Source organism: Manacus candei, unplaced genomic scaffold, assembly GCF_025592945.1.
Source record: "Manacus candei isolate 608988 ecotype Guabito, Panama unplaced genomic scaffold, ASM2559294v1 h1tg000067l, whole genome shotgun sequence".
Taxonomy (NCBI): Eukaryota; Metazoa; Chordata; class Aves; order Passeriformes; family Pipridae; genus Manacus; species Manacus candei.
The window spans coordinates 11,988,257-12,009,985 of record NW_026138115.1 but is presented as its reverse complement, the minus strand read 5'-3'; the positions used below and the strand labels follow the sequence as shown (position 1 = coordinate 12,009,985).

Below are 21,729 nucleotides of genomic sequence, written 5' to 3'. Positions count from 1 at the left end.
TATATACATTACTTCGGTTTAAGGACAAATAAACAATAATCTGGCTTTTAAAAGCCTGTATGGTCATTATTACCACTGGTTATAATTACACAGAGAGGAAATTAGATATGCCAAAAAACACTCACTCTTATTGTACTTGTATGTTCAAGATCCATTGCAGGAGTCAGCAAATTGTGGTTTTTCTTGCTGAGGTGAGGATGTTTTGAGATCTGACAGAAGGAGGGATGCACTTGAAGAGACCAGAAAGAAGTTAACTAATCTGGAAAGTAATTAACCTCAGAACAGTAATAAGTTCCAAATCTTCAGTTATTTTAGACAGCTTTCTATTAATTTCAGCAATTGTTTTCATTACGGAAATTGCATAGTGTTTCCACTTGCAGCTTTATGGAAAGAGTTCTCTGTGAAGTGTCTGTCATTATGCTCGATAAACTGACATAATTTGCTGGAAAAACTATATTAAACAAAAATATTAAGGTATTGATAGGTAATAATTACCATATATAATCAAACTGCTTGTGTATTCCAGATCCAGTGAGGACATAGCAGTTGTATTGTAGTTTACTTGAGCAGTCAGTGCTGAGGCACTAGTTTCCCTGCCATCACAGATCTCAGCAACCAAAGTGAAGGTCTCGTGAGCTGAAATGCACAGCCTACCTCATACAGTTTGTTTTTATTCTTGCTGAGCTGCCTACCTTTGCAGATATTGGACTTACTCTCTGCAGGTGCTCCAAACTTATTGCTGGCTACCAACCTGTGTGCATGCAGTTTTGCAGCTGCCTTACTCACATCTTGGCTTTTCCATTCCACATCAAGCAAAACATTCTTGCTGCAAACAGGCGAAATAGATTTAAAAAAAACTCAAAAAACCACCACTCAATAGAAGAGAATTAAGTCAGTGTTTGCTAGATTTTGTGTACAGTTCACGATCTGTGCTTCTGATGCTGAATGTCTTTTGTTGTTGTTGTTGGGACACAACTTCTTACAGCTCCGGCCTGATGAATGGGCTTGCAGTTCCTCTGCAGATTTTTGTGAGGGGACAGACTGCACTTTCAGAAGTAACATTTAGTCTTTCCCTGTCTGCTTTTCTCTAATCTTCTGTTAGCCTGAAACCTTTTGCTAGACTTGCAAAAAATGCTTCCTTACTCCTCAGTGACACTTTCCCCCCCATCTTGAGGACAAGAGGATTGCTTTTCTACCTTGAGCTTTCTAATTCATCTCTCCAGATTCTTTTTCTGTTCATCTTCTTGGTCATCTTACATCCCTGGTTATCTGAGCTGCTTATGAATTTATAGAAATTTTTCACTTCTTATATTTCAGTCGGCTTGGGAGTTTTGGGGTTTTTTTTGGTACTGATAAAGTGTACTTTGTGCCAGCAATATAGCTGCTACTGAAATGTGCTACTGTGATCCTATTGTTTCATTCTGTGAAGAGCAATAAAATGTTTTGTTATATCACACTATTAATTTTTCTACAATAATGTAAAAAGGTGAAGTAAGAGTAAAATAACAAATAAAGGCAAAAAAGTTAATGGCAATTGAGGTAAGAATGGAGGGATAAAAGCTCTAAGCTGAAGTGAAGAGGGAGGAAGCCTTTCTTTGAGTGTTAGTTTAATGATTTAAGCAGTGGTTTGGAGAGGAACAGAGAGTTCTGAAGAGAGTAAGGAAGCCCAGCTGCAATGGCTTAATACGGAAAGTTCTTGAGAAATAAATGCTAAAATTTGAAAGAGACCATAATATGATCTTAGGACACTGTGGCTAAACCCCGGGTTGACAAAAGGAGAGTATACAGAAAATTCTGGAACCTACAGACCTCAGTTGACTTTTTTGGAGGTGCCTGTGACAGTGAGAGAGGATAGAGTCCTTTCTCTTAGAGCGACAGCGGTCTTATTTATGGCATCCTGAAAGTCCCTAGACATTGCAACAACAGGGTTTTATGATAAGTGTGAGAAAAGATTTGCAGTATTGCAGATGGAAATGATGAAAGTATGAATAAAGATTTTAGTGAAGGCAGGGTTGAGGTAAGGATTCTGGCAGTGTGCCAGAGATGGTGTTCGACATATTGACAGGGGAGAGGCAGGGAGAAAATGTAAGCTCAGGATGAAAAATGACTTGAAGGTGTTAGTTTGTTCCCAAGGATAGACAGTAAATCTTAGTTTATTGGTACCTAATGCTCCCAGGTCCATGTATGCCGTAACAGATAATATAACAGTATATTACCCAGTAAAGTAAAGACCTGGCATAGAAAGAGAGATGCCGGGTGTGCCACTCTTGTGATACCATAGACAGATTATGAAAGTACTAGTATTTTTAATATTTAATATCTGTGTGCCACCCAGATAGTAGCAATCTGGTGATAATTGCTTTAATGGATCATTACTTTTAGCTGTATGTCCTAGAAGAAACCTACTAATGTCCTAGAAGAAACCTACTGGTGTCTCATGTTATTCTGAACTTTAAAATTACTTTTCCATTAAGCAAGTATTCAGAATGCCCAGCAAATCACTTTCTTGCCCTGTTAGATTTTACAGGGATGAATTTGAAAACACATAGCTTCATTTTATTCCTTAAAGTATTGATTTTAGCAATCAATGTCAAACTTGTTTGTTGAACATACTTTTGCAGCTCTGGTGGAAGAAGTTTATTCTGCTCAGCGGGAACGTGATGAGGCTGTCATGGCAAGGCTTAGGTTAGCCAATGAAGAGAGAGATGAAGCATTTCTACGAGTCCAGCATTTAGAACAGTCTCTCAAAGAGTAAGTATGCATTTCCTACCCTATGCAAAAGGCTGTTGTGTCAGTCTGTGACAGTCATAAACTACTCGACAGTGGTTATAGGAAAACTTAGCACAAAATTCTCTGTGATGACATAGACCAGGGCTAGTCTTACTGTGTCATTGGTTAAATTGTTAACCATCCTGTAAGACCGTATTTTTCTCTGGAGACTGAGAGCAAGGTGAATAATTTTGATCACAAAAATTAAAAATATAATCAAAAGCCTTGGTATTGATTTATCGAGGGATAAATAAGATGTATGTGACATTTTTTAGGGATCTTTTGACACAGAGAAGCAAAATGTCAGTCAAAAGTTGCAACATATAGGAAATCAATCAAGCCTTTAAGCTCCCAGACATTTTCTTCCATCTACTAATGGTGTGGGTGAGGTAGTAAAAATATATAGGTTTTTCTTCTTGTCTTTGGTGAGAAGCAGTTTGCAAGGCCATAAGGATACAATTAATAGTTCATAGAGTTTTATGTACACCATGTTAACACAACAGAAATAGGCAATCTCATGTTAAACAAAACTGTCAAGTCAGGAGAGAAAGATCAAGAATGGTTTCTTTTCTCTCTGAGATATAGACAGCTTTGAAGTTTGCCCCTCCATGTAATCCTTCTCCATCTGAGTTGTCATCATCTGGGTTATTGTCTATGTTAATCCCCCAGAGGGTACTCCCCCAAGGTCTAGAGTGGCTGAGAAATTTTCTTATTTTTCTGCCATGAGAAATACAAAGCAAACAAGTTTTTCATGGTAGGAGACTGAATAGGTGCAGTTGTTAGTTAACTACATGGTAGGCAATTATGTTTTAAATAATTGATTCTACTAAAAACACTCCTCTTTAAGGCAGAAAATCAGTTGTCTTCTTTTGGGTGTTTTTATAGGTAGGGCCAGAGAATGTCATCTTAACTAATTTCAATAATCTATACATAGATTGTGCACCATTACTAGAATTTATAAATTGCTAGAGTTTGTCGTAGCCTCACTGTCACAGTAAGTATGACTCAGCAGCAGGATTAGGAGATTCCATACTCACAAGAATTAGTGGACAATTTGATAAACATCTTCATAGAACCCATTTTATGTGTATGTGCATCTGAAAGCTTGCCTTAAACAGCAGTCTCTGAGGAAATTACAGATGTACTTTAAATTCCCATGATTGTAAACCTTACTTGAGTCTCCAGTTTTTCTGTCAGTCTTCTAATCTTGTATGTTCCAAGAATAAAGAAAGTTTTGTATGGCTCCAAAAATCAGTTAAAACTGTGTATGAAATGTTAGCATAAACTCAGGTTCTTTAGGCTTAAAGCACTCAAGTCATGCAGAAAATTAATTATTCTGGCCAACAAACCTAGTCAATGACTTTTGTGTTTCTGGTGTATTGCTGCTTTTTCTGCAGTGGAATCCATAGACAAATGGGTGGCAGTTCTGGACATACATGAATCCCTCAGCACACCTTCACTTGTTTTCCTTTCAGTCCCTTCTGTCTGCTTTACTGATGTACTGGAAAAATGACTTAATTGTGAGCAAAACGATGAGAAAAGAGAAGAAATTCCATTTCTCAGAGAACATGTGTAGTACCTTCCTCAAAAGCATGTCATTGAAGAAGGCATTAGATACACTGATAATGGCAAAAATAGTACTTGCTCCCAGGAGAGGGTCAGTAACTTCCTTGACTGATAGCTTGGAGCCAAGCTGCTACACTTTATTGCTATCATTTACAGAATAGCAATTGTTGTGGCTGTCATCCACTTGGGTGTTTTTTCTGATGCTTTATAGGGGAGTCTGCTACCCTGATTCTACTCCCAGTCTCAGAATTGGCATAAGAGATTTCCCTGTGGAGAACACCAACTTTCTTTTCTAACTACCACCCTTAATATTTTCTTCCTTCCCTATGGTCGTTGTTCAAAAGGTCAAGTTTTCTGTCTCAGACGTGGAGCACATAGAGGTTTGTTTTTGTTTAAAGAACATTGGCTATTTGTGCCACACTCATCAAGTTTTAGAGCACAGGTCACTCCTTCCATCTGCTTTGGACTTATTCCAATCAGAGAACTTTACAAGAGGGCAATATTGAACAGCCTGCCAACCTTTATCAAGTGCTTTAATGCTTTCTTTAAATTAGCAGCTGGAGCAATTCTGTTGTCATTATTTAACTGTAACAATCAAAATTCTTTCAGCCCTGTTGGCCCTAGGGGGTAACATTAGCAGAATGTGTTTAGAAATGGGGGGAGAAGGAATCCTGGGTTACTGCTCTTTAAAATCATGAGGTTTTCACTCATTGTCTGTGCACAGTACAGGGAGAGGTAGCAGGGCAAATACACAGCTCTGGATGCTACTTTTTCAAAAATACTGTCTCCTAAGGAGGTGTTTGTATACCTACAGACAGATCCCTTGTGGCAGTAGTATGCTGAAGGTATGCATATGGCAGAAGTTCATGTTCTTTTTCCCACTCCCTTTTCTCCCTAATGTGTCTTGCTTACCCAGCCTGTTGGTCGGCTGGGTGATTTTGTTGACCCACACTTTTAGCAGGGTAGAAGTCCTCTGGAGAAGCCGGGTCAGTTCTGCCAATTTACTTTGACAAATACTGTTCCTTTCATTGTGAATACAAACTAGCTGGAGATCCATTTTTAAGTCCCACATGAAGTGGCACTTAGAGCAATCTAAAAACCTGAAGCAGGAACTCTACAAGGAGCCAGTTCTGAGAATTTGGAATGTATTATGTTTCTTATTTTATGATTTGTGTTGCTTTATGAATACAAGTCAAACCCATCAAAGGTTACCTTTTACTTTATTTTGTTTAGTTCTGTTGCCGACTGAGTATGTTGGAGTAGTTACTGCTTGTGAATGCCATATAAATTTACCAGCTGTTGTACGCTGATAGTACATTCTGAAATATTTCTCTTTTATTTAAAGAATTAATTTCTCTGCTGGTTGATTTACTATGCCTTATGTACTGTTATTCGGTAAAACTAATGCCTTAAAGGAAAAGGTGATAATGTGCTGTCAAGTGTTCTATGATGTTTGCTAGCTAAAATCATGGCTTTGGAGCAGTGCCTGTCTCAGCACTGTTGAAAAAGTATTGCTGTTTAGAAGATGTTTAATATACCTGTCTTTTAAAATATCATAGGACACTGGCAGACTTACTTTTACTATAGGTCACCATTAACTAAGTAGCAATGGAGTGGTAATGTAACTTTCATATGCTCATTTTTCCAGAAAAGAAATCTCTGTCCATTTAACTAACCTTAGGTAAAATAAAATGTGTACTAACCCATTTATTAAATTTTTGTGCTATCACTTAATGCTTTTGCACAGCCAGTGTTCAATGCTGTATGACTAAATTCCTCGTATCATCTTTGTATTTGACAGGTCAATATATGTTCTGTTGAAATAGAAAGGGAGGAAAGTGCAGGCGGGTTTGTTTCAGAATTAAATAAGGGCCTTGCAGAGAATTGCCTTAGCTTCCTATTTTATGCAAGATATAAAATTAAAATATTTTTAAGGAAACTTTAACTGGGTTTTTTTCCTCATTTTGGAAGAGAGAGGTGCAAAAAGAATTACTTAAAAATGAAAATAAAATCTGCCCAGAAGTTATGTTCTGTTACATTTGGGGTGCAGTAAAAACAACAAAAATACATCAGGTAAAAGTTGTAAGCCCAGAAATAAATAAAATAAGAGCATCAGTCATTTCTATCACTGGGGAACTTTCTTCATCTAAGCACATATGAACAATTGATCCTTGTAGTCATATATAGCAGTAAACATTAATAACTTAACAGTCTGAAGTCAGTGCTGAAGATATGGAGCATTATTGAAAGATGGAGTCGAGCAGGTGGCACTTTAATATGTTCAGTGTCATGGTTGACTCTAAAGACTAGTAGAATGAAATTACTTGAGGTTCTAAAGATTTAAAAAGCGAACTCATTTTGCTGCACTAAGGAAATGCTACTGATCAGGCTTTCTGTGTCCCTTTTTTCTAGGCTAGAAAATATTAACCCTGAAGAAAATGACATGGTAAGCCATTCTCTGAGGAGATTTCTTGATGTCAGTCTTATATCTTAGAGGCTTAAGTTCAATTGAGTGGGTTTCAAGAACTAAGATGTGGGAAAAAGAAGAATTGACACACTAATAATGTACATCTTTGCTGCAATATGAAAATTCAATAACTTCACTCAGTCAATTTACAATTCACATGTGCCTATTAATTAAAACCCTATATTAAATAAAATATATTAAAACTTCATGTCTGACTAACATATAATGCTGTTGGTAGACATTACAGGAATTACTGAACAGAATAAACAATGCAGACACGGGGATAGATATACTGAAGAATGGAGCTATAATTCTGAACCGAATACACAGGACCAAAGAACGTAAAAAGAAAATAATAGCTGAGGAAATGAATGCAGTAATAGAACAACGGGATGCTGCTTTGTCTCAAGTAAGTCTCTACAAGTATATAATCACTCAATACCAAATTTTGTTTTATTTTATTCCTTTTTTTTTTACTTTATTTTTGGGGAAGAAAATTATTTCATTTGACTTTCTCTGTTGAAAATCTCAAAGAACTTTTTCTTCATGATAGTAGTGCCCATTAAAATGGCATCCATGTGTTCATGAGACAAGTTATTTTTGTATTTTTTGCACTTCATTACTAACTGTCTTCTTTTTAAAACAAAATAGTTTTCAGTGACTTGACCAATCTAAAAAGCTATTAAAGGCTTAGTTTTGCAGTATGCTGTATTGGTAAAATGCATTGGATGACAGTTAACTAGTACTGAAGGATATAAGTGGCAAAAATATACAATAAAGGAAGGTAACAATACCACGTGCAACAATGCAAGCAGTTCCTCCCTTTGTTGCTTTACACTCAGGAGATAAAAATCAGCATGTGGTCCTTGACTCTCAAAGTCTTACCCATCTGCTGTGTGACTTGAAAGAAGCTGAGTTTTCTCTGCTCAGATCACTCATTCCCTGCAATTTCCTATTTTGACAGAACAATAATTGTCTTACCCACCTTTTTTTCCTCTAAATTTTAAACTAGATTTAACTCAATAGGAGCAGGTTGTAGAGAGGAACAGTTGAAGTAGGGGATGTATCTCCTGAGAAAAGATTTTAGACTGGATGAACCTTCTTATGTATTTATGCCAGGCAACAAATTTCATCTGACTCTTCCACTATTGAAGATTTTGATTTTTATTGTGAGTTACCAAAGTTAGCTCACATCTAACTAATTTCTGCTACATTTAAAGTCAGGTTTGTGATATTAATAATGTTGATTGAATTTATGTTGTATTGAGAAGTCTTCTGATAAAAGTGTCTCCTCTACACACACTGTAATTTTCACTTTTTTTTGGTTGTTGTTTTTTCATTCTTTCCTACTTTAACCTTGAAAGCCCCATCTACCTGGTGCTTAAAATATTTTGTGCATCTGTCAAGCATGTACTGTGAAGGATGTTAATGTCTTGATGGTGGTATTTTACTTTTTCAGTCTACTTTTTTCGATTTTTTAATAATAACAAGTAGCATAGTTACTGGGAAATATCCAATAGTCCTGCCAAAAGTTTATGTACTTTCTTCTTTGCGCAGGGCATTTGAAAAGTGAGCAACTTATAAGAGAAAAGCTTTTAACAAAAGAGGAGGATCTTTTGATAATTTTATTTTCATTTCACCAGTTTTTGCTTCTTTGTTGAAGTAGATTTTCAGGCATATTTGGACCATAAAATGTCTATCAATGTCAGAAGAATGTCATTGTAGGGCATTTAATATACATTTTAATTTAATTGATTTTAAACTGCCTGTTTAAGGAATAATCTTTTCCAAGTAATCAGCTTGGCAATTAATAAAGAAAATGACTGTAGATGGTAATGGCTCAAGTGTCACCACTCGCAAAGCCATCTTTAGGCATATCAGCAAACAGCACAGGTAGATACTGCAGCTGAAAATATAAGCTAATAGAATAATAAATCCTCACCAAATGAAAATTTAAATATTTGGTATTAAGCTGTAATACTGTGATACCATTTGCAATTTATACCACAATTGTTTAAAATTATTATTAATAAAACTCTATTAATCATGTGTTTTCAAATATATGTTACTGTTGAATCTAGAAAATAGTTCCTTTGAATTGAAGCTACCATTTCAACCTGTGTTGCTCACTTGATGATTCCTTGGGAATTCGTACCATACTTGAATTATTAGTAGTCTTTTGTTAACATTGCAATAGCAGTAGTTATTACAGTGCTAACAGCAAGAACAATAGGAGAGGGATTCCTACATTAGACCACAAAGGGACTAGGTATAATTCAGGGGATATATATGCTTAGCATAACAAATGCAAATTATTGGAAGTTGGATCTGGGGTTGCCTCAGGCATTCATAACATCTGCAAGTTAAAATCTTTTTATTTTTGGTGGCACTGGCATCAAATATGAGGGGGGGAATTGATGAGAGCAGGCTGAGACAAAGCAGAAATAGAGTAAATCATTAGCATGGCGTGGCTGTCCTCTGGAAAATGCATTTTTAAAGTTGAGAGGTCACTGGGCAATAGAAGTTAAATGCTTCATGACACAAAATGTGAACACTGGATTGCTCTGGTCCTGCTTGCTGTTGTGTGGTGCTAGAGACAGCAGTGTCATTTGAGTGACTACCATAACCAGTTCCATATGGCAGAGAGCTACTATTGTACAGTAACAAGGGTTTGGACTGACTGTGTTTAATGAAGCTACATCTGTTACTTTTCTCTATGATTTTCTTCACAATAGCCTGGTGTTTGACAATTGAGCACAGTGAATATAAGTAGGATCTAGCTTTTGGGGTTTTACTTACAGGATTTCTTATTTTTCTGAGTGAGAAACAATAACACAAAAGCCTTCACAGTTCAAGCACGTTCTGATTTCAAGTGAAGGATGGATTACATTGCTAGAGAATGGACATTCTACAAACTGTGCATTTCTTATAAATACAGAATACTTCCAAGTGGTCTTTTAAATGTAGTTTTATAATGCTTTTTCTAAGGCGCATTTAACTGGACTGCTGTTGCAGCATACTTGACAATTAGCTAGTTTGGATTCTTCTACTTGAATTTTTCTTACATTATTTTTTTATTCTTCAAAAAATGGAGAGCACTGTACATATCTTGGAAAGGTCATGAAAATGTGGGTTTTTTGAGCTGTAACACCCAAGAACCTCTGCATATTTTTTTAGATTTCCGATGCAAATGTTATTTCTTACTAGGAAGCAGATAGAGGCACTTCTATCACTGTAGTGAGCTGTGCATGTGTATGTAATCTTAGATCTTTCACTAGATTGCTGAGCAAATATGCAAACTACTTTTTGTATGTGTGAAAACAATGAATTGGTATAAACTCAAATATTTAATGCTACTTTTAGTATGTATTTTCAAGTGAATAATAAACAAATAACTAAAGCATGGCTAAACATTGACATCCACCTTCTCCTGTACCAACCCCCTTAAAAAAACAAACTCAACTGTTTGGTTGTATTTGCTAAGATATGTTTGTTAGTGAACAGATATTGTGTGATACTGAGAATCTTGAGTGTGTTTTATTACTGATCCTCTGAAAGAAAAATGGAGAAATATACTGACTGTTAGGAGAAATTGAACATCATTTCCTCATCTGTAATGTTTGGTTTTGTCTTAACCCATTCAAGGAAAAAACTTACTTTTCCAGTTGACTGAAATACACTATTACCTTTCTTCTAAAATCTTTCTTGCTTGACTAATCCAATTAGTGACAGACATTTAGTATGGCATAGTCACATTTTGTGATCTTCCTAAAATACTCTTAAAGAAATGGTTTCCAGCAGGAGGCAATACAGTACAATGTCTCAGTCAGCTATTAGCCACATCACACCTTATGGACAGGAATGCTAGTATCATTACAGGGTTGGCAGCTGAAGACTTGGGTTAGTCATTACAATTCCTTTTCTTCTGGTTTAAATAAGAAAGGAAATCTTTTAATTGGTACAGCTTGAAGAAAGTGATTTTTTTTAAAGTTCATTAAGAGATTAGGAGATTGTATGTTTGATATGTTTTCAGGCCTAACTAATTCTGTAAAGGTGAGGGTGTTTAATTCTGTCACTTCTATATAGAGTTTTAAATATTAAGGATGTATAATTTGTTGTTAAGGAAAAGCAGTGGTTTCATGGCTGGCAAAGTATGTAGTCTCTGATCTTGAAGCAATAACATAACTGGCAAGCAAACCTGGTTTTACAGCTCTGAATAGTTTGATCACATCCTGTTGTGCAGGAACATGCTTATGACTGTTCATGTAAAAATTGGCATGCACCCAGTTGCTCATCTGAAGCAAGTCTAAGTACCCTTCTCCATTTTGAGGCACGGTTTGGCAGCAGACGGCACTTTATCATCATTGAAAACAATGAGGAGATGCACTGTGCTTGACTGCCCATCATTATCAGTTTCGACTAATGACTGATAACTAATAAGTGTCTGCACTTGTAACAAGACAGCTTCTTGCTAACTTTTTTTTTTATATTCTGCTAAAGCATTTTCCTCCTTCTACACCAAGTAACATCTTAGTGCACTGTGTTATCTGTGATTCACAGGCATTCTCAGCACACGAGTGAACAAGTCTTCTTGAGTTAATAAACCCAAGAGCTGTATGAAGTGTAAAACAACAAAAGCATATGTAAATGGAAAAAGATTGGGCCCTTAATTGAGTAATACTCAGGTGACAGATTACAGTGCCTCATGACTCATCTTAGGATAGAGGTGGTGCCTTTGCAACCCAAACCACAGTTAGGGATGTTATTTTTAGTAACTTGAATATTAGCAGTTCAGTTTTATACTCTGTGTGTTGGTACCCTTTGACACTGCCTGGTTAGAGATACTAATCAAGTTCTTGGCTACCAGAAGCACATCTGATGATGTCCTCCTAGATGCTCTGTCAAGATGCTTACCCTACTTTTCCCATTGCCACTGATATTTGGGAACAGGAAAAGAAGAGATAGGACACTCTATTCACAGTTGTTCATGAACCAGGCAGCCGCTGTTGGGTATGGATGATTTTGGTCATGGGCTTATTTGAGGAGGAAAGGTAAAGGGGATGTTTGTTGTACTTTGAGGATCCAAGGACCATGTTGATTCATTGTAATGGCTGTTTTCCAATGGTCAGGCAACAGCAGGTTGAACAGTAGATGAATGGGCATGCAGAAATTACTTGCCAGCAAAAGAGAGAGGACACCTATCTGCAAGTTGCCCCTTTTGCCCTGTGAATTTAGTCCAGGTCCTGAAAGAAAGCAGTAGGGATATGGAATAAGATATAGAGTAAATTTTAAAAAAATAATTATTTGAGATTTAACATTAAAAGTTGCACTGTGACTGCAGGGAGTAAAGAAATGGGAGTTGATAAAATGATTGTCAGTTTTGTTGGGATTCACATCAGTGGCCTCAGGTAAACCTCACAGATATCTCTTGTTTGGAGGTACTGATGAATAAAAGGGATCCTGAAAGAAGATTACAAATAGCCAAGTTACACGAGCAGCGGTTGTAATTAGCAATATTAGTTTTCTGTTTGATTGTGTTGCACTGGAACAGTGCTTTAAAAGTCATGTTTCATTTCCTCTGTACCTAAATAAAGATAATCTTTTGAAAGTTTGACTAAATCCATGTTTTAGGAAGTCCATGTTATACTAAAAATGTTTAAGTCCATGTTTTCTTTGCTTCTTCTCAGAATAAACCAACTGAATCTCATCAAGTGCCAAACTGAGCCAGTGATTGCTGTATTTGGGACACATGGAGTAAAACTATCGAGAAAGATACTGAAGAGCATCAAAAATTTTTTACATCTCAGAAAAGGGCAGATTCTTCACTACTTGGATGCTTACTTTTTCTAAAAATAAACTCAATTTGAAAATTTATAATAATTCTTTACTTTCTCAGATGATTAGGTATGCTCTGACTCTACCTTGGATATATTTGTGCTAGCTGTAGCATGAATATTTTCCAGGAGAATACTCAGTTATATATTTGGCTACATTTAGAAGATCATGAGTATTTTTTCTTCTGAGGTAGGAACTTTAGTCCACTGGAGACTGAAATAGAGAGGAAACTGGCCAAACAGAATCCTCCTGATGTCTTACATTGGGTTTTCTGATTTATGTAGAATGTTCCCCAAAAGAGTAGCAACTGTTTAATCTTCTACCATAGTGCTCTGTTTAATTTGATCACAGTGTGTAATTCTTAGTTTTCTAAGCATTAAGAAATCTGAGAACTGGTGAGATGGTCGAAGAGGATGGTAGGAGAAGGTTAGGAGACACTACAAATCCATGTTTGTAGTGTCTGTCTCTCAGATTGATGTAGCAGAGGTTGTGATTTCTCTGTAGGCAGATATCTGTTAATAGGACAAGAAACTCTCTTTGGTTTCACTGAAGTTAGAATTTCACTAGATAAAACAAGTATTTTGCGACTTATTCCTTAGTTTAGACTGCAACAGAGCTTTGATTTCATAAGGTCTTGTAGTTTTTGAGTCAATATATTCTGCAGTTCAGATGGTAGGTCATTAGTAGAGGTAGAGGAGGATCTGAAGAAATTACCCTAAGGAGCTCTTATACTGAACTTTTATATTTATTCCATGAATGCTAAGTATGAGTAAATATGTAAATGTTAATGCAGTGTTTCCTTGAAGAGAGGGATTATGGTTTGTCTTTTTGAGCTTTTGAAGTAAAATTTTAATTGATACTACATTTCTTCTTTTTACTGCCATAAGGTTCTGACTGAATGATGCCCTGAGACACATCACTGTTTGCATTGTTAAATCACCTGTTGTTCCTCTGCAAACAGTGTGTTGTGCAGAATTCAGAAAATACGTCTGCATAGTATTTGAGGGCATGATCAAGCTTGATGTGTTTAATTGTAAACTTTAATGAATTTCCAGTTGAACATTCATCTTTTCTTCACTACCTAGACACTCCTCACCCCTTTGAAAATGACCGTAAATTTGCATGCCAGCTTGTTCCATTAATTGCCATTTGACTCATCTGTCATGGTGCTAAGCTTTAGATTCACATAGCTTAGACTTCCAAACCAATTTCTAGAATTAATTTAAATATTTAATGTCAAAACCCTAGGATGAAAGAGACCAAAAATGTTTTGTATGCTTATTGATCACCTGTTTCAGTAGCAGCAACCCATAGAGGAAATTTCTAATATGATAGAAGCAGAATTCAAATAGTATTCCCTCTGAAGAGGGGACTGGATCGCTGTGTGTGCAGTAAGGTCTAAAGGTACCAAATCTATTGTAGAGGTACCTTGAATAAGTTTTCCACAATACTTGACACTTCACAGTTACAAGTTAGGTACTGAGTGTTGAATCAGATTTCAGTTTGCTTACTGCTGGATAAAACGTTGGATTTTCTTAAAAATTGAAAAAAATAAAATGCGACTGTGTACTTCGTATGAAAAGCTGGTTTCCTTAGGCAACTTACTGAGGTAGCTTTATGCAAAATTACTTCGTTATTTTGGATACACAGATGAGTTTGCATAAAAATTCTTTTGATAGGTGACAAACAAGATTTTTGTGTTTCATACTTATAATTAACATGAAGTCTGAAAATGTTAATATGCCTGACATATGTGTTCACTTGCTTTTCCCCACTTCACACTTCTTGAATGTTCATATTTGCAGTTTTGTGGTTTATTATATCTCTATTAGCAAGTAGTGTGAACAAATAGTAGTGGATCTGGAGTATGAAATAGTTCTCATCATCTGATATCTACATTAACCCCTTGGAAAGGTGGGCTGTTCCTTTTTTGTTATTGTTGGATTGGGTTGGTTTTTTTGTTTGTTTTTTTACATTGGACTAGCTGTAGTCAAGTCCTATGGACTGAATATTTGTGTCAGAGTGCACCAGGCCAAAAAGAATCCAGTTCGTGTTCTCAAGATAGCACCCCATGGGGCAGAACGAAGCACAGTAAGTACAGAGAGGTGAGAGAAATTACAAATTGCACCCTCAGTGCAAGGTAGCATGCAAATTGTGTACCTGAAATTAAGGATAAAGTGAGATGATTTCAAGAAGGAGAATCAGATATATTAAAAGAAATAGGGAAATAAAAACTATCAATGTTCTTGGAGAAAGTATTCTAGTATGTTTGTATTCAGACTTTTTCCTATGAAAATTATTACACTACTTTATATTCAGACTTTTCTGATGAAGATTTTGGTCCTGTCCTCGAGATATAAATGAACTTGGTTCCTTTGAGGAGAAATAGTTTTCAAACTAGTAGCACAGATTGCAAAGAAAATGACATAGAGAATGTGAAGTTTGGATTTAATTGTCCAGTGGAGATACCTTCAAAGAATAGCAGGCAAACTATATTGCTGATCATGCCACTTCACAACATCACTAATTGACTAAGAATATTGTGAGATGTGAAGCTAAGAAGAATGAATGGAGCTACTTTTTGTTGACTTAATTTATTTTTTTCCAGAGTCCCTAAAATGAAATATTGACCTCTCTTCCAGCATTGCAATACCCTCCGCAGTCATCTTTACTATTCAGCCTGTGTTTTAAACAGTAAAGAGAGGAGATGAGTAAGGAAGTTTAGGTCTGGCAGTAACAGAGGAAGGAAAAATTGTGATGATGATAAGCTGATTATTCATTTTCAACAGAATAGTAGATAATTATGACTGAAATATGGGCCTTAAAAAATTTTTTGTTAGTTCCATTTATTTCCACATTTTTAATTGTTTTAAATGAACAGGTAACAGTTACAACAACAGCAATTTTCCCTCTGGCTTTGGTCTTGTGATCTTTTTTTCTTTGGTTGTGAAGCTATTAATCAAATTTTGCAAGTCCGTAGGCTGGATGAGGTTATTTTACATATTCTGGTCTGAAGCCTGTAATGGTCCTGACAAAAAAAAAAAGGAACAAGAAAATCTGTCAATATTCTCTTTATGAAATAGAGATTTCACAGTAGCATTAACTTATCTATGTCTGGTTCACCAAGTATGCCTACTTTTGTTTGTTGTATGACTTTACTGTTTCGTGCTTCAGATTGTGAGTATCTAGGATTTAGCCTCTTTTCCATGTTCTGTTTATTCACTGTTAATTATTTTTCAAGCTGAGTTGCTTGAGAACAAGAAAAATTTAGCTTCCATTACCCTCTATTGCAAATGAAGGACAGGCTTTCCTATTGTAATCTGCATGTGATTCTAAGATGCTGTTGTCAGGGAACTTTTTAATGCTTTCTGTTGTTAATGCTTTGTTGTCATTCTTTTCAGTGATGTTTTTGATTTATTGTTGAATATGATGCACAAAATATCATTTTGGTTTATAGTTTACTTTTGTATTGAAAACATTTTTTTTAAATTACACAATTCAAATACGTAGAAATACTTAAAGGCCCTTAAGAAGCTGTGATTATTTTAAAAGTATAATACTTGCAGCTATAACAAAAAAATTACTGTGGCTGAAGAACAGTATTAAATCATACAAGTATGACAACTTTTTGCGGTTCTGGAGTTATTAGAAATACAGATTACAGTGGCTAACTACAGGGTCTTTCGTTGGTGTAATGTACTGATGCAGGGTAATCAACAATAGTGCTTATGAATGTATATTTTATATTGTTGATAGCATAGAATTGATAACTACCTTTTGAGAGGAGGAAATTTTAACATTACCTCTAATTAATGAATTAGAAGCTATAAACATGTAAATCTAAGTATAGTAACCAAAGTAGTGCAGCAGTTACTGGTCATCTTTCAGTTATGCTGAGTTGCTTATTTTTAATTAGCTGTAACACCTTTCTCTGCTGTTGGCAGAAGTATTACTAAAGTTTAGATAAACCCCAAAAACCAGAGTAAAGAGAAGAATTCCTCTGAACACTTTACTCCTAGTTGTCTCATGAGATGACTTGTTCAATAGGTAAGATTTCCTTCCAAGTCATGTTGTAATCGTGATGAGGAATTTCATACCTCAGAGATTGTATTACAGATCTCAACAATGTTAGGAAACAATAGTTTTCACTCTGTTTTGCCTGAAAGTGCTCTGCTGGGTTATGTTCAGGACAGGAGTGAACACGAGGCCTCTCTGTGAGTTTAACTCCTTCATCTTATGGAGCTTTAAGACAAAGTTTTCTTCTTTAATCTGCAGGGTTTTTTTCAGCTTCATTGCTTGGGGTCCCATTCACAATCAAAATGTTAGGATTTCAACTGTATCTCAGTCTGAAAAATGAGTCTTGAAAATCTCAATTTGAAAAGGAGAGCATCCAGTGCCAGCCTCCAAGAAGAAAAAGCGAAATCAATTGTTAATCCCTTGTGCTAAATAGTCACATCAGCCTGCTTTCTGCTGCAGAGATAGCCAGCAGCTGTGTCTCTCCTTACATATTCTCTTTATGTCATGTACAGTGTCTTCTATGGCAACCAGACTCTTCTCAGCAGTAGTCATGCATTTTACCCATTTTGTTTGTGTTGGCAGGCAGACCCATCACTTTGCTTTTACAAGTTGTCATAACATTCTTCTATCTTTGTGTTTTTCTTATTTTTTTTTCTCCTTAGGGTGTCCTACGCTCTGTACATGAGTGATGGAATTGCCAGGAGGAGAGAGAACAGTGTTGGTAATTGCACAAGTTAAAGGCAGCTGATTTTAGGTTTAAGCATTTCTGCTTTCCCGTAACTTATCTGAAAGCTGTTAGGTGGCTGTTAATTCAAGGGTGCAGGGTCAGTCGACTTAAAAAGGGTGCATCTATTTGGGTAGCTTGTCACATTGATCTCTGTAAAACACCTCAGTGAAGCTAAAGCTAATTTTACAGAGGTAAAATCTTCAGATTGAACTACTTATTCCTGTACCAAAAATCATACAGATGTTTCTGTATTCTGAGCAATACATAATTTCTAAATATGTGGGTTTGTTTTAGTTTTGCAGAACTTCTGTTTACTTTCTTAAACTTTTTTTGTGGGGTGCCTTTGTCTTCTATGCATGATTTATTTTACGCTTTTGCAAAGCTGATTTATTTCTTGATTTTTTAAAGATATTTTTATTCTACTTTTCAGTGCATATAAAAAAATTGGAAAACATGTCTGAAATACAATTTGATATTTTTGCTGTTATCTAGATCTCTGTATTGATGAGGCAAAAACTGATTTCACAATAACATTTGAAGATTTATAGTTAGTTACTCCATTTTCACGCCTCTTCTCAGACAGTTAGAACACTGACATTAATATTGCTTTCAGAAAGTTATGTTCTTTAGTATCAAAGTTTTCTAAAAATCCATGGAGAAAGAGCAAATACTACAGATTCAGATAATTTATTCAAAAAGTATTTCTTGTCCCTGACATATCTGCAGAGGTTTTTGCTTTTACCTATGTGAAGGCTGTTTTAGTTTGTGATAATCTCTAGTTTAAAGTAGCTTTTATTACACATTAAAGAAGTTCTGTCTGGACATATTATATACAAGAAAAAATTGAAGAACTGCCACTTAAGCAACTGATGGCTCAAATGAGAATACAAAATTTATAGGGATAAACAGATAGTGGGTACTACAAGGAACACCTGCAATACCATGATTGCAATATCTGAATAAATAGATTTTTAAACTCTGGCATCTATATAGTGATCCATGATACTGTTTTCTTGAAAATGTGATGATATTTAAAGATGGACCAGAAGTGTTCCTGTCCTTTTGTGCAGTAAATACCAACTTAATGTTTCAGCAATAGCCTTGTTTGCATATGGATTTTACAAAAATCCATTGAAGATTATTTGAAAACCAGCTCATTAGAATGACAGATTGCTTACGAAATTTTGTTTTCTTGTCAACTGATATTGGTTACATTCAATTAAACAAGGTTACACTTTCTAAAAACATACCTCTGTTAGCGGCTGAGTGCCTTACTTATATCTGCAAATCAGATTCCTAATTTCTAGTTCTTTTGGAAGATTAGGCTATGAATGGTTCTAAAAGTTCTCCTTTTCACACACCTTTCACACTTTCACTACCTCTATTCCATTATATATATTGTTTGAGAACCAACACTGGGGATTATTCAGTGGGGTTGAGGGAAAGGCTTTAAACAAAAGCAATTGTCAGCTTTCTGTCATGGTGTGTTGTGTCAGATGTTTGACAAGCTGTCTCTTGGCCATAGGCCATCTGATTGTAATGGAGCTGACTACTCTTCTGAGGAACCAGCAAAACATGTGGCCACAGGAAGCAAAAGCTCCATGTCATTTGGTGAAGTCAGTAAAGCAAAGGTTTTGGGTGTAGTAATCAAGTTCTGACGTGATCTTATCAGTTGGTTAAGATTCTTAAACTTCCTCTGCTAATTTCTCATCCCATAAAACAAGAAATTCCTATTTACTAAACTGATTTAAGTGTTGGAAAAAGTGATTAGTCAATGTTTACCGGGAGTTATAACATAATTAAATATAAGAAGAGTTATTGAGAAGAATCGCATAATAAAGAGAATACGTATGGGAACAAGATGAAGCGAAAATGTAGACAAAAAATGAGATAGTGCAGTGGAGTGAACCTTAACCAGACCAAGATGAGAATTAAGAATTAGAGTATGTGTATGTTCATTTATTTTACCATGCAAAAAACAGAAGGAAAGATGCTGCATTTGAAGACGGGAGAGACTAGAGAAGTCGGAAAGGGAGGACTTATGTTTCCTCCTTTCAACAATGAAAGAGGATAAATAAAATAAAAAATAAAATAGTTATTAAAAATATAGACCATGGCATCTGAAATTTGTGTTCCTAGTCTATGTAGTATTGTATTTGCAGATCTTTATTCAATGACTTAGAATTTATCTAATAAAGACTTCCTTTTTTATTATTTTGTCATTGTTTTAAAAAGAGAATCTTGACTTGAGTGCTTTTTCCATCTTATGGTAAAATTTTAATTAATATTTTCCATTTGCTGAATTATTTGGGAGTATTCGTAATTTCCTTTGCTTTTGAATATCACACACTCATAAGCAAATTCTAAGTTCATTGTACAGTGGCAGTGTCTCATGTTTCTAAAACTCTGCAGTGGAGTGTGTGTGTGAGCAGGCATACTACTTTTGTACTACTCATCTGCTTACATGCTTAGTTTATACATTATTTATTAGACTTATAGGCATGAAATTAAAAAATTAAATTAATAATGTGACTTCCATGTAAAACAGAAGTCGCTTATTTATATATGACTGGCAATTAGGAAAAAAACACTCTTAGGTTAGTTGAATGCATTTTCGCTTAATTTCAGACCCAGTACAGCCTCACGAATAAATGTTTGACTCCAGGTTACGGGGTTTATATTTTGATTAGAAACAACTCAGAGGTGAGGTAAGTTTGTTAACTTACATGCAATGAATACAGGAAAATGTGAAGGTGACCCAGTTACGTGGCTTCAAGAGCTCTTGTGTTTGTTTGCTTCTGCAGATCAGGAGTCTACCAGCAGCCCCTGTTAGGAGAGCTGTAGTTATCCAGTGGCACAGCCAGCACAGGAACCCTGCTTGAATGACCTGTGAATCACCTATAGCTCAAGAACTTCGCATTTTCCTTTCTCTATTTCTTGCACATTTTTTATAATGAGTGTCATTGATTAGGAAAGTCTGCGTGTGCTGAACTCACTGAGAAGTAGATCAGGGTTGTCTTGGTCTTTGAAATATCATCGCTGCAAGGAAATAAGAATATATAGAGAATGCAGTTGGGTGGCATTGTGGAATAGCTGCACATCTAAGGGTCATTAATATGAACCATATAAACAACTAAACTTTATTGTCTAAATTTTCTGAATGTCTTACTGTGCACTTACAGTTCCTCTAACTCTAAGCTTGTTTTGCTGCATTTGAAGTGTTCAACAATAGAGAGGGAAAGGAATGGTAGGAGGAAAATAAGTCATGCCTACACCATATTATCTGCCTTAGTGCTACAGGTTGCAACTGGCTCATAGTGGAAAAAGATAACAAAACCGTTTCATTTGTATTTCAATGCATTTCTTTTTGTAGCTTTTTGAAGCAGGACACCATTACACTGCCGAAAAAAAATTATTTACATTTAAGTGTTTCTCTGACTAATAGAATATAAATTTTTAAAGATGCATATGTTTCTGAGGCCTAAGCGCTACAAAAACACTTCTCTTTCTTGAAATCCCACTAGTTTTAAGCTGCTGGGCATTGTATAAATAATCATTTAAACACATTTGTTGATGGTTTGCCAAAACTTTGAAGAGAAATCATTTCTTTCAGAGTTTAGAAAGCCTTAATTCAAAATTATAATTTAATGGAAAAATGTTGCTAGTGATTATTATGTAGAAACACATTTATTTCTTTATTTCTTTTAAAATTATTACTTTAGAAGAAAAAGGATAACTTTTATTTATATAAATATAAGTGCTTCCAAACATCTGCAGTTCAAAGTACATAATTCACAGTGACACCAAAGGTTGGTTTGTGTTTTGACTGGATGACTTTGGTATTATTTTTGTCTGCAAAGGAAAGAGTGTACAGCATCCAAGTGGCGCAAGACATTTGCCTCTCCAGAAATTGTGATGAATTTGGGACAAGGGGCAGACTGTTCAAAAAAAAAATATTGAGGGGAGGGGGAGAGGAGGGGGCTGTCAAAGTGAGAACACTTGCATTCCATTTGGCATCTTTGAACTGGGAACTAGTCTGAAGTACAGATCATTATAAACAAAGTAAAAAAAGGTGAACAAAATAATCAGCTAAGAGAAGAATCAGTTGAATTGGTTTTGTTTGCTTCACATGGTTTTTTATTGTAATCAGGTTTCAACAGATGATGACTTAAAAATATAACATGTAAAAAGTAGCTTTGTTTCTTCATCTTTGTCATGTTTTGTGTCTAGAATAATTATTTATACTTCAGTTGTTTATTGTAGTGAATATGTGTTAACTGATTTCAAAATCTAGATGCGCTTTATCACTTCTGAAAGTATTATGCTCTATAGTAGTAGGATCTCAGTA

At 35.5% G+C, this 21,729-nt stretch overlaps 1 protein-coding gene across 12 annotated transcripts in view; it reads left to right on the top strand.

Annotated features, from left to right (window-relative positions):
* Positions 1-21,729, top strand: part of MIPOL1 (mirror-image polydactyly 1) — a 203,100-nt gene that overhangs the window by 66,233 nt on the left and 115,138 nt on the right. For all 12 annotated transcript variants that reach the window (XM_051806544.1, XM_051806534.1, XM_051806539.1 and 9 more), the window contains 3 exons: positions 2,622-2,751; positions 6,748-6,781; positions 7,041-7,211. In XM_051806544.1, the coding sequence (XP_051662504.1) occupies positions 2,622-2,751; positions 6,748-6,781; positions 7,041-7,211 (335 nt within the window). The remainder of the gene's footprint in view (positions 1-2,621; positions 2,752-6,747; positions 6,782-7,040; positions 7,212-21,729) is intronic.